The sequence below is a fragment of the Echinops telfairi genome, unplaced genomic scaffold, assembly GCF_000313985.2.
Source record: "Echinops telfairi isolate 266 unplaced genomic scaffold, ASM31398v2 ScPeMD7_60;HRSCAF=208, whole genome shotgun sequence".
Taxonomy (NCBI): Eukaryota; Metazoa; Chordata; class Mammalia; order Afrosoricida; family Tenrecidae; genus Echinops; species Echinops telfairi.
Genome location: NW_022103958.1, coordinates 40,285,884 through 40,299,631, shown reverse-complemented (window position 1 = coordinate 40,299,631; position 13,748 = coordinate 40,285,884). Strand labels below are relative to the sequence as shown.

The window sequence follows — 13,748 nt, the reverse complement described above, 5'->3', positions numbered from 1 at the left end:
CCTCTCAGGACCAATAATGAGAGTAGCAATACCAGGAGGGTAAGGGGAAGGTAGGAGGAGAAAGGGAGAATCATTCACAATGATCTACATATAATCCCTTTCCAGGGGAAGGACAACAGAAAAGTGGGTGAAGGGAGACAGCAGTTGGTATGAATAAGACATCAAAAAAATAATAATTTATAAATTTTCAAGAGTTCATGAGGCGGGGAGGGGAGGAAAATGAGCTGATACCAAGGGCTTAAGTAGACAGAAAATGTTTTGAAAATGATGATGGCAACATATGTACAAATGCGCTTGGCACAATGGATGTATGTATGGATTGTGATAAGAGCTGTAAGAGCCTCCAATAAAATGATTTTTTTTTTTACAAAAAGAAGAACGGGCAAAACAAGACGGGAGAACAAAACTCATTCATATAAAAAACCAGACTTACTGGACTGATAGAGTGGAGGAACCCCCAAGACTGTCAAAGCAAAACACCTTTTTAATCAGGAATTGAAGCCACTCACAGAAGTGAATTAGATTGGCCTGTAAAATAAATAATAAGGCCCATGAGGAATATACATCTTAGAAAAACCAACTATAAACGAGACCAAATGGGCAACATTTGCTCAAAAGCAAAGCTGAGAGGCCAAGAAGGAAAGCAGGGGTGAGGATGAGGAGAGGAGAACTGGAAAGACAGGTTGGAAATAGCGAGCTGCTGATAACTGTGGGGATAGCAAACCTGTGTCATGGAATAACCTGTGTATAAATTGAATTTGGCAGCTAATTTGCTGGGTAAACAAACTTTTACCTAAAAGACACTAAAGGATGTTCAAAAATATTAAAAATGGGAAAATTTTTGAGAAAATTTCCTCATTTTATCTTCATTTATTTACAATCACATACATTTAATGAAATGCTTCTGATTGTGATAGTTAGTAAGCATATTCACATGTGACTTGTGCCATCTAGCTGCATTATGGCTACACATTTTTCTAATAGGTTAAGTAGACAGGCCTTGCTTGCTTCCAGATAGAACACCATTGGTTCCATTCTGGTAATTAAGATCTGTTTGGAAGTACTGAGCAGTTTCTATACCTGATGCTAGAAGGGAGTTTGCAAGTGTGAAGTTGAGGGGACTTCTGATAACTTAATTTTTACGAAGAGCAGCAGTTCAAGCTGATAGTTTGGTTTCTTTACCCTTTCAGTACACAGCACATTTATGTGGATGGCTTTTGTAGTCAGTTGCCCCCTGAGTGTTTGGCAGTGTGGGCAGCCATTTAGGTGTAAGAGAGAGAACTCTTTATTTATCCCGCCATCATTCTGACTGAAGCTCAGTGAGCTTGAGGCCGCATTGGCGTTGGAGCGTGATGGCTGAGAATACTGCAAGGAATGTTTTTAATGAACAGATTCATAAAATCTGCCCGATGATAGTCCCAATGCTTCTAGTAAAATTAAGACTTTAATTTTTAATCAAGTGCAGCTATTGATTGTAACTCCAGGCTCAGATTACATGAGAAAACAAATGCAGGTAAGCATCCCGTAACTTGCAATGACCATGTATATGTCCTTGGTCCCATAAAATATTTTTATTCTTCAAGGGAAAACAGCTCGCTCTTTATTATCATACCCACTATTGCAGCCAATGGCTGGTGGCCTAGGAATTCCTGATGCACCTGCATGTAATATAGTGGAAGGGGTAGAGCAAGCCCTATTCCCTCCCCACTGGCTTCTTTTCACTGTAAGTGCAGTCCTCCTGAGCCCCCACCTTTGCCACCACTTCCTTTGTCCTCCACTGGCAGCACCAGTACCAAGTAGTGGGCACTATTTGGAGCTGGCTCCCAATAGGTGTTAATAGGATGTGGTAGTTACATAATCTCATGTCAACTTCCAAAGTGGGTGGGGTCTAGCCTGTCAGTCAGGTCATAGCCAATAATGCTTTTGTGTGGGCATGGCCACCTCCTGAGGATTCTGGGAACTCCGATTTTCCTCCCTGGAGGTGGGAGACACTGCTTGACATTCCTGTTGACAAGCCACAGGGAGACACACTGATGGAGCCAGAGCCCTGGAGCTGGAGGAGCCATTTGGGACCCGTGCCAGTGCTGAGATCCTTCCACCGCCACTGTATCTACAAGACTTTCCACCCACTGGCCTGTGATCGTCCTCCATTCAGCATTATTGCATGGCTGCATGAGTCTAAAGAGGAATTTATGGACTAGTATTGGACGTATGGGTGAATACTGGACTTATGGACTTGATCTGCACTGGGCTGGGGTGTTTCTCAGTATATATTTGCTCTTTTATATAAAACTTTTTCCTATGCACATGTGAGTGCCCATGAATTTGTTTCTCTTAGTCTACCCGGACTAACACATTAGCTGTTTGCATAATGTCTAAATCACATACTTCCTGTTTCACAGAACATATGGATGTTAACCAGTGTACGTACTAAAAAAAACCAAATTCACTGCCATAGAGTTGATGACTACTCATAGCAACCCCCCTTGAGTTTCCAAGACTGTAACTGTTTACTCCAGCAGAAAGCCCTGTCTTTCTCCCTCCGTGTTTACCCGTGGTTATTTCTGTGTGTAATTATTATTTATATTGACATATATACATATCCTAAGAGGTGCCTATTGCTTAAGTAAATATAAGCTAGCTATCCTAAACGTTTGTGCACATTTCTTCCATTTCATAAACAAAAAACCTTTCCTCTTACCATTTTTTATGTTCTTTTTTTTTCCAATTACCATAGTTTTTATTAAAATAAGCCCACTGCTGTTGAATCTGTTCTGGCTCATAGCCACCCTGTCAGACTGAGTAGAACCAGAAGTATGTTCTTTATTAAAAAACAAAAACAAAAAATTCAGCCCTCTGATGTGGAGTTGAATTCTAAGTCACTGTGACCCTTTTTGGTAGAAGAGAACTGCCCTAAATGTTAGGTTTGTTCAAGTTTGACGAGGACTCATAGGAATCCCAGTGGCATGGTAGAGCTGTCCTGTAGGGTTTTCTGAGAAAATCTTCATGGAGGTAGATTGCCTGTTCTTTACATACCCAGAGCCACTGGGGTTAGCTGAAGTTAGCAGCTGAGTACTTAACTGTGTTTTAGACGCTTACAAATTATTGATTTTAATTTTCAATTTAAACCAGGCTGTAAAATGTGGTACTTAATGCCTATTTCTTATACTCTGTACCTAAAATTTCTCGCTTACGCCTTGTAGTTAGCTCTTCTTCCTACCCCATTAACCGACCACCACAGATCCATTTTCTATTCTCATTTTGCTTTTCCATAAAACATAAATAGAACATTATAATATATAGCCTTTTAAGTCTAGCTTCTTTCAATTAGCTTAACATGTTTGAGATTTATCCATATGGTGGTACATGTATCAGTGGTCTTTCCCCCCCTTTTTGGCTGAGCGTCACACTTTGTATATTCATTTATCTGTTGATGGACATTTGGGCTGCTGCTGCTAGTTTTTTGTGCTGATGACTAAAGCTGCTATAAATATTTGTACACTGGATTTGGGTGGGCATATATTTTCATTTCTTTTGGGCAGGTATTTATAAGGAGCCCTGATTGTTCATTGATTATGCACTTGGCTGCTAACTGTAAGGTCTGTGGTTCGAACCCACCAGCTGCCCTGTTGAAGAAAAGACTAAGTCATCAGTTCCCCTAAAGATTACAGCCTACAAAACTCTATGCAACTATTATATTCTGTCCTGTAGGATCACTGTGAGTCCAAATCGACATCTACTCAAGGGCACATGATAGCATGATAATTGTATGTTTAACTTTGTAAGAAACTGCCAAACCCTTTTCTAATATGACGGTATCATTTCGCATTCCCATCAGCATTTCAGTTACTCTGTGCTTTTGCTGATATTTTATAATATCAGTTTATTTACTGGCTTTGTCTTTTAGCTATTCTAGTGAGTAAGTAGAGGAGCCCTGGTGGCATGGTGGTTACATATTGGGCTGCTAACTGAAAGACTGCCAGTTCGAAACCACCAACAGCGTTCCTCAGGAGAAAGACTGGACTTTCTATTCCCTTAAAGTTTAGTCTCAGAAACTCACAAGGGCACTTCTTCCTTGTCCTATAGAGTCGCTGTGAGTCGGTATGGACTTGATGGCAGCGTGTTTGGTTTTGGTTTGAGTAAGTATGTGGTAATATCTGTTTGTGGTTTTAATTTGCATTTCCATAAGGAATAATTATACGGAACATTTTTCATGTGCTTGAGACCACCCTGGTTTTTATTACACCTAATCTAACACTTAATTTGAACAAGTGTTATATTTGCTAGGTCCTGACAAGAGAGAGAGGAATAAAGAGAGGACATGAATTTATGATTTACATAAAGAAATCTTGTCATTGTATTAAATAAAATTTTACTGGCTCTAATTTTGGCACAGACTCTGGAATAGACATTTCCTTCCTCAATTAACATTTTGTGCTCCCTCAACCCCCACCACCTCATCTATCAAATGATAAGGGAGTTGGATCAGCTTAAATCTAAATAAACTTTTTGTGATGTAGGTTTTAAACTTTGGGGGACTATGCAGTCAGCGAATGAAAGAACTTTTTAGATTTTTCTCTTCTGATGAGTTTCTTCTCAAAACAAGCTTGGAAAACTTTAAATATTCCAAGTTATAATAGAAATGTTATTATCAGTAGCAATTATCTTAAATCAATTAAATATAAGCCTTCTTTAAAAACACCTTATTTTTCGTATGTTTTATAATTTATAGAATATTTGTAATTTACAGAGCATTTTCAAGAAATCCTGTCACTTTTCTTGATAACTTTGTAACTAGAATGTATCCACTCCTCACAAAGTTAGGTTCCAAAAACCAGATGTTAATTGAAAATAAGCCTTGAGTGGAATTAAGGATGCCATTAGTGTAGATTACAAAATGGAAGATGACTGCATCACCGCATAACTGCCAAGTTGTATCATTATACAAATGCCAAATTACATCCTTAAGCGCAATGGCCAAACCACTGGGAATCATCTAGCCAAGTTGACCCATCACCTTTGTACTCATTACTGCCAGGTATACATCATAATATGCGTAGTGTTCAATGGTAGATTTTTGTAGTATTATTATAAAGGCAAAATTTCAAATAATGAAATGGTTATTAAGCTGGGAGGAGTATGTGTTCCCTTTGTAGACCCCGAGAATCAAGGTAATTCAAGTGGCTTACCTAGAACTACACAGCTTAAAGAAAAATAACCATTTAACCCAGTGGTTCTCAACCTTCCTAATGCCACGACCCTTTAAGACAGTTCCTCATGTTGTGTTCACCCCCCCCCCCACCAAAAGATTATTTTCGTTGCTACTTCATAACTGTAATTTTGCTAGTTATGAATCAGGCGACCCCTGTGAAAGGGTCATTACACACACACACCACCACTACCACCACTACCCCCCCTCCCCCAAAGGGATCGCGACCCAAGGTTGAGAACTGCTGCTTTAACTTAAGGATTCTATTGTGGAGTTTCTGCCTATACTTTACTTTTTGCACTATGGTCCTCTCCAGGAGGAAATGAAATACACACTTTTAAATAATGTTTACATATCCTTTCCAGTTTTGTAGGCTCACTATAAATAGGAATCATGTCATCAGTAGGGTGGCCAATATGATTTCATGTTCAAAGTGTTATAAAATTTTAATTTATAAATTTTCTAATTATCCTTATTTTAGAATACAAGCATGGTAGCAGATAACACAGATAATCTCCTTTGATTTAATAATAATACTGCCAAGAGTTCAGGACATAAACAAGTAAGTTTATCACAAGCTGAGTCACTGCTTGTCAACAACAGCCTACTCACAGAGGAAATAGTAGCCGAGATCAAAAATAAAGATAACAAGAATAGTAAAGGACATACTATTTCATCTCCTGAGAGTAGCTGTTTAGACTTTCTAAGTTTAGATACCTACAGTGTATTATTGGTGGGTTACCCATTGCATTCGTAAAGCAACTTTTAAATGGAATGAGGCAGAAATGGGAGGAGTATTAGGATAGATGTGAGAGGAAAACTCATCTCCTTAGAGTTCTGCTGCCATGAATTCATGTCTTACTTAGGAGGCCTGTGTTCTTATGTGTTCTTGGGCAAGTCGTTGAAGGCTTCTGGATTTCTTTTTCTTCATTTGTAAATAAGGAGCTTGATTAAATATCCAAAGACTCTGTTCCTTTCACTGTGTTATATACTATTCCCAAATTGTCCATGCTCTGTGTACTTGTCAATATTATAAGACCTTAATTGTGCTGTTCTGTTTGGTTTGGGTAGACACATGACTCAGTCTGTACATACTAAACGTGGATTTGCTGTTAGCTCTCGAGGAGTTTGTTTTGAGAGTTTTCTAGGCTGCAGCCTTTACCAGTCAGCAATAATGCAGAAGACCTTCAGTGAAAGGGATTGATAACAGTGGCTGCACTCGTGGGCTCCAGCATGGCGATGATGGTGCGGATGGTGCAAGAGCACGAAGTATTGCAGTGTTTCTTTCTGTTGTACAGAGGGTTACTGTAAGTTACAAGTAATTCAGCGTCACCCAGCAACAACAATCTTTATGGTAGCAGATCACAGGTCTTTCTGCCATGGACCTGCTAGGTGGGTTCAGGCTGCCAGACTTTCAGTTTGCAGCTGAGCACTTAACTGTCCCTTACTGAGAGTGTCAAACAAAAAACCTCACTGCCGTTGAGTCGCTGCCAACTCATCGTGACCCTTTAGGACAGGGTGGTAGAACTGCCCTGGTGATGAGTGTCTCATACTACTTATGGGAGTAAGAAGCACCTTCTTTCTCTCAAGGAGCAGCTGTTAGTTTCCAACTACAGACCTTGCACATCTCTGCTCTTGAAAACTACCCAAATCTTTTTCATGTGTACTGCTGCCTAGGCAAATTCTTTTCTTTTTCTTGTAATTGTTCTTTCATAAGTCTTACTTGGTTGGGAGAGTGGAAATAGGACACACACTTTAAAAATAATAGTCTACGTAAGTTAGCTAAAGTTGTCAGGTTTCTTACTTACATTTAAATTCTTCAAATAAATCACCTCTAATTATTTTCTTCAAAGACAAAATTGTTAACATTTTGATGTTTGTTTTTACATTATTTCTGTACATTTCTCTTCCCGCCCTTCTCTAATAGTCTTTTTAAAAAAATGATACTATAGGACATATTTTGAGGTTAACATTATTTCTTAGGGTTTTAAAAAGTTCATGGATAAATTTCATTTTTTAATTCAATTTTCCCACAAACTTATTGGTTGGAGTCTCTTTGTGTATTGGACTGAGTTCTCTAAAGAAGCAAAACCAGCAGTGCATATATATGTATTTATCTATCTATCTATCTACATACATATAAAGAGAAATGTATATCAAGAAAATGGCCTACAATTAGAGAAGTTGGTTCAAGTTCATGGGTCAGATGTTAAGCTGGAGCCTTCCTCTAAATTTTGTAGCTACTGTATAGGGGCTGATGAACCAGAAAGATGAAGCAGGCAGACCACAGACTGGTGGATGCAGAGGTGGGTGAATCCATGGTGAGCAGTTCAGATTACAGTCAGCTGGTGGCACCCAGGGTTGGTAGGCAATAATGGCAGGCCTTAGTTAAAATCCAAAGAACTGGAGGTTGATGAGCCAGATGTAAGATTCAGACTCAGCAAGAAACAAACTAACCTTCTCTACAGTGTCTACGTATGTAGGAGTCAGACCACAATTCCAAAGATGCTTCCTTTTGATTGCAACAGGGCCATGACATGAAAAAGGGATTGCATTCCACCTTAATCTTCTTACAACTGATCGGTTGCTCATAGCAGATCCTCTTATGGAGTTGATTACATTTGATTAGATAACACCATGGGGAAATACTAGGCCTTAACTGCCAACCATTGAGAATCCTGATTCCTGACCTAGCCAAAACCTAACCATCACACCTTGTACATAATGGAAATTTTACCTCATCAGTGAATAACTTACAGCATTTTTAAAGGTAGACTTGGTTGTTCATTTGTGTGTGTTCAGTGTTCTATCAATACTTGCTTTGTATACTTGAAGTATTGTAGTTGATGCTTACACATTTAAAATTGCTAAATCTATGAAAAATGGACTCTACCATTATGCTATGAACTTCTTTCTAGTAACTTTTTTTTTCTTCCGCGTATAGCTTTATTTAGTTCCAAGGAGCTGTAACTGGTTTCTCTTGACTAGTTTTCACACATTCTTTTCATTCTTTAGCCTTTTTAGCATCTATTGTCTTTATGTTTTAGTATCTAGTAAACAACATCTCACTGTATTCCTGGGTGGGGGGAGGGCAAAGTAAAGCACTTTAGTAATTGAAAGGTTAGTGGTTTGAACCCATTATTAATGTGTTTTCTTTGAAGTCAGACCTGATTTTTAAGCCAAAAGATTAAAGCCTGGAAAGCCCTGTAGAGCAAGCACAGTTCTACTCTGTCACACATCGGGTTGCCCCAAATCTGAATTGACTTGAGGGCAACTCTAGCAGCATTTTAGTTTCTACTAAACCCCAGCTCCTTGTAAAGTACAGCCTTGTAGTGTTTGTCATCTTAGTAGGTCAAATATTTATACCTATTTTAATTAGGAGTATTTTGTACTTTTATGGTTTCCCCCGTCACTTTGTTCTTTCTCTTTTCTCTAATTTTCTGTATTTCTTTCCTGTGGCTATTGTAACAAATTAACACAAATTTGGTGGTTTAAACAACAGAAATTTATTCTCTCACAATTTTGGAGGCCATAAATGAGACTTCCCACATCTCTTGGCTGAAGTCAGGGAGTCAGCAGACCTACTTTTCCTCCACAGGCTCTAGGGAAAAAGAAATTCCTTACCTTTTTCATCGTCTTCTAGTGGCTGGCAGCATTGCTTGGCTTGTCACGTATCACTGCAATCCTAAAGGCCAGCATCTTCAAATCTTTGTCTTCTCTGGTGTGTGTCTGCTTCTTTTTTAAGGGTACTTGTGATGGCATTTAGGGCTAGAACATCAGGGTAATCCACTATAATCTCATCTCAAAATCCTTAAATCATATCTGCAAAGACTCTTTACAATATAGGTAATATTTACAAGTTCCAGAGCCAGTCCATATTTACTTCTCTATAATTTAGATCACTGTAAGTGCTGTAGAAAAAAACTGAAGCACGAAGGGGAAAAGAAGAGTCCTGAGATAATTTTACAGTAAATTAGCATTTTAAATAGGAAGATGAAAGAAAAACTTCATTGGGAACCAAATCGTAGCAATTATTTTTCCTTTAAGTAACCCAAAACCTAATGACTTAAAACAACCAAACATTAATTTTGCTCAGATTTGCATTTGGAATAAGGGTGGGCTGGAACTAATTATTTCTGTTTTGTTACGTATCAGCTGGGACAGTTCAAAGTCTGGGAACTAAAACCATCCAAACTCACATGTGTAGAGGGGTATCTTGGTTGTCAGCTAGAATCTCATTGGGCTGTGGTTGGGACATCTACACAGAACCTGTCCATGTGACTGGGTAGTATAGTTGTAGTCCATTTCTTATTTGTGGGAGAGTCAGTCTTTTTGCATCATGCATCAAAAATCCTAAAGATAAGTGCACACTCATTGATCTAGTGATTGTTGACATAGAGATATTTTCTTAAGGTAACATTTATGTAAGATGCATATTAGCTATAGTGAGCATTTGAAAGAGTGGTACTTTGCCTTAGAGGGTCACTATGAGTCAGTTAACTTGATGGCAGTGTTTGGTTGAGTTTTGGAAATGTATTAGATTTAGTCCCTGGGTACTACAGTTAAAGCTTATGACTGTTGATGATTTGCATCTACCCAGAGTTACTATTTAAGCAAGACTTGGTGATCTTCAAAAAAGTCAACCATTGAAAACCCATAGAAGCGCTGGTCTCCTGACACACATGGTGTTATGAGTTAGAACTGACTTGTCAACTGGTGTTTTGAATGCCCATTATTAGATCGTTGTTGCTGTTATGGCTATCCAGTCAATTCCAACTCATAGTGGTTATAGATGATGAAGCCGCATAGGGTTTCCTAGTTACCGAAGCAGATTCAGATCTTGTCTCTCCTGGAGAAAACGACTAGCATTTTGATAGCAGCTGAATGTTTGACCATTGCTTTACCAGGGAGGTAATAGATTAGGCAAGTCAATTACAGGCTGTCTATATTGTGCAGTGGTTCTCAACCTTCTTGATGCCTCAACCCTTACACTTCCTCATGTTGTGGTGATGCCCCCAACCATAAAATTATTTCTGTTGCTACTTCATAACTGTTATTTTGCTACTGTTATGAATCAGGTAACCCCTGTGAAAGGGTTGTTCGACCCCCAAAGGGGTTGCAATCCACAGGTTGAGAACCGCTTATATAGTGGAACACTAATTTTTAAACTAAATATTAGATGAGTATTGATGGACAAGAAGCACATTTCAAATAATTGGATATAAAATGATTCTATTTGACTAAAGGTGAATAATATATATGATAAAATATGCATGTGATGGTGAGGGCTGTAGTAAGAGGTATTTTAAGTGGTTAACAATTGCTATAGGGATTATGTTAGAATTGCTTCTCAAAAAATTATGTACTAAAAAAAATTATGTACTGCCATTACAATATATTTCTGTTGTAAAAACAAGTCTTGTGTATTTTTCTCATTTATGTTAAATAATACTCCATTTACTGTGAATGATAAAAATCAGTTGTAAATCAATGTAAGTTGTTTTCTTTTTAATAACCAAAGGGGGGGGATGCATAAAAGAAGTGTAGAATGATGTAAGACCAAGATTTTTAAAGGAATTAAACTCTTGGTTGTTTTAATTATTCGTTATTTTAATTATTATTAAATTATGTTTGTCTAATTATGATAAGGAAGGACTTTTTACTAAAAGAAGGGGAGGAAGTAATGTTAGGTAGCCTTACTTTAAGACTATCTCTCCCCCCGCACCTCCCCCCACAAAAAAAGATTATCTCTCATGTGAAAAATCCAAATTTACAAACTAGCTAAATTAGAAATGTCTGTAGTTTCTTTAACTCAAAATATTTATCGAAGAACATTTGATTTACACACAATTCTGACACCACCACTTTAATTGCAACCTTTTCATACAAATATTATTCTTCATAACAATAGTGTAAATTGTCAGTTACACTTAAAGTGTAATTCAGGCATGGTAAACTACTGGGGGGCGGTTGGTTAGTAGTTTTAACTGCGCAGTTCAATGATTATGTGACTTGTAAATGCCCACTTAATTTACAATTTAAAAATTGCTTTTTAAGAAGAATAATTGAGGCACAGGTTAAAAGTTATACATTAATTTAGAAATAAAATACACTTTAATAAGGATTCTATTTCAAAACTATCTTTAGGTTAATTGTTCTCTTTTTTGTCTTTCCTTTTATTTTAAAGAAATAATTTGTAACTCATCTTGTTTTTATATACCATAGGATGTGTTTTGGAGATGCAGACAAAATATCTTTGATGAAATGAAGAAGAAATTTTCACAGGTAGACTGCTGATGTAATTGCTTTAGTGTGATCATCAGCAGAGCAAGTAATAGCATGTTAGTACTTTTATTTAGTGATAAAGCATGTCTTAAATTTTAAGCTTGTTTGGCTATTTTATTTCTACCTGTTTTCATAATAAAAAGTTACCTTGAGTGAGTTTTTGTTTGATACTTTCTTATTTTAACAAGTGTGTGAAGAGGTCAACTGATTTGCCACTTTTTTTTTGTTGGTGGCTATAATAGTTGCATTGTTTTCAGATGTCTTTCTTTTCCGAAGTACTAATAATGCTAGGGATTGAACCATTTGATAGTCAAAACCCAGAAATCCTATTTGCAGAGTTGGATAAAACTATTAATACTCTTTTGACAGCATGTGTGCCTTATGAATATAAACTTCACGTGTAGCATGTCATTCTAACCTTTACTTGTATCTCATTTTCCTCAGGTCCTTTCAGCTCACAGTTTTCTCCCAGCTTGTCTCCTGTAACTTACTTTGTTTTCCCCAGGAGGCCTGTTGCATGTGGCATTTTAGAAAAAGACTATAAACATTAAAACTGAAGGGAGAGAATCTTGAAAATCATAGGGTTTTCCCCCCCTTTTAATAGAAATTGTAATCCCCCTCCACTTCCCCCACTCCCTCCTCCACCCCTCTCCAGGAATGCCAATCGTTGAGTTAAAACACACAGTCTCAATGTGGCTAGTAAGTTTTGTAAATTTTAGTCAGCAAAAATATTCACACCATCAATTCTGCATTTTAATCTATGAGTAGGAAACTATAAAATCCACTGCTATTGAATCAATTCAGACTCATGGCCACCCTGTAGGACAGCGTAGAACTGTCTCCTGGGTTTCCAAGGCTGTGAATCTGAAAATCTTTGTGGAAGCAGCCTGCCACATCTCCTGTGTAAAGCTGCTGGTGGGTTTGAACTGCTGCCCTTTTGGTTAGCCAAACCTTAACCGCAAACTATAAATACTCAGCAGGGAAATGCTCTAAGGCTTCTGAGCTTATAACCGACTTCTGTTCCAAGAATAGATAAAATGGACTGACTTCTGTTTTGTTTGGTTCAGTGGTTCTCAACCTTCCTAATGCCGTGACCCTTTAATACAGTTCCTCATGTGATGGTGACCCCCCAACCATAAAAATAATTTTTGTTGCTACTTCATAACTGTAGTTTTGCTACTGTGATGAATTGGGCGACCCCTGTGAAAGGGTTGTTGGACCCCCCCAAAGGGGTCACAACCCACAGGTTGAGAACCGTTGGTTTAGTTCATAGCCATAATCTTATTACTGTGTCATGAAACTGAAATAAAGTTTTTGAGAGAAAATGAGTTGACTTAAATTTAGAGGTAAAGAGATTTATTCCTAAGGATTCATCTTTAATGGTAAATTTTTTCTCAGGAAAGTCTAAAACATTGTTTGGAATTGGGACATTCAGTTGACTTCTGCGTACTAGAGATATGGTCAAAGGATCTCTGGTGGTGCAGTAGTTATGTGCCTGTCTATTAACTGAAAGGTCAGAGGTTGACACTTGCAAGCCTCTCCTTTGGAGAAAGATATGGCAGTCTGCTTCAGCAAAGGTTGCAGTGCTAGAAACCCTACTTTGACTATAGGGCTTCTGTCAGAACCATTTCAGTGGTAGGGAGTGGCATTATTTGAACAGACTCACCAGTTATGCACTTTGTTTTGAATTTTTCTTTAGAGCACTGATAAAATGAGAAATAAAAAATTTATTTTTGCAATGAGCCTAGAAAAACATAGAACATTTTTTAGTATATACAATGTTAAGTACAAATATATACAAATTAATATTTTTATACTATAAATACAAGGAGCCATGGTGGCATAATGGGTTACACATTGGGCTGCTAATCGCAAGGTCAGCAGTTACAACCCACAGTTGCCCCTCGGGAGAAAGAGGAGGCTGTCTATTCCTGTAAAGCCTAGCAGTCTCAGAAACCCACTCGAAGGCAGTAAGCATGGTTGGTTTGTATACATGTTGACACTTCACTTGTAAGTATAGTATTTAGTCTGAGTTTTTTTTTAGTCTGAGTTATTTATAAAATAAATAGTTTTAGAATGGTTCTTGAAGGCTTTTTTAAAAAATTATTTTATTGGGGGCTCGTACAATTCTCATCACAATCCATGCATCCATCCATTGTGTCAAGCGTTTATGTACATTCGCTGCCCTCATCATTCTCAAAACATTTGCCCTCCACCTCAGCCCTTAATATCACTTGCTCATTTCCCCCTCCTC

At 37.8% G+C, this 13,748-nt stretch overlaps 1 protein-coding gene across 2 annotated transcripts in view; it reads left to right on the top strand.

The window, feature by feature from the left end:
• Positions 1-11,442: 11,442 nt before the first annotated feature.
• Positions 11,443-13,748, top strand: part of USP47 (ubiquitin specific peptidase 47) — a 95,309-nt gene continuing 93,003 nt past the window's right edge. The window contains exon 1 of one of the 2 annotated variants that reach the window (XM_013006971.3): positions 11,443-11,494. In XM_013006971.3, coding sequence (XP_012862425.1) covers positions 11,474-11,494 — 21 coding nt within the window. In that variant the 5' untranslated portion in view covers positions 11,443-11,473. The remainder of the gene's footprint in view (positions 11,495-13,748) is intronic. The other variant, XM_045290929.1, reaches the window with a different exon arrangement.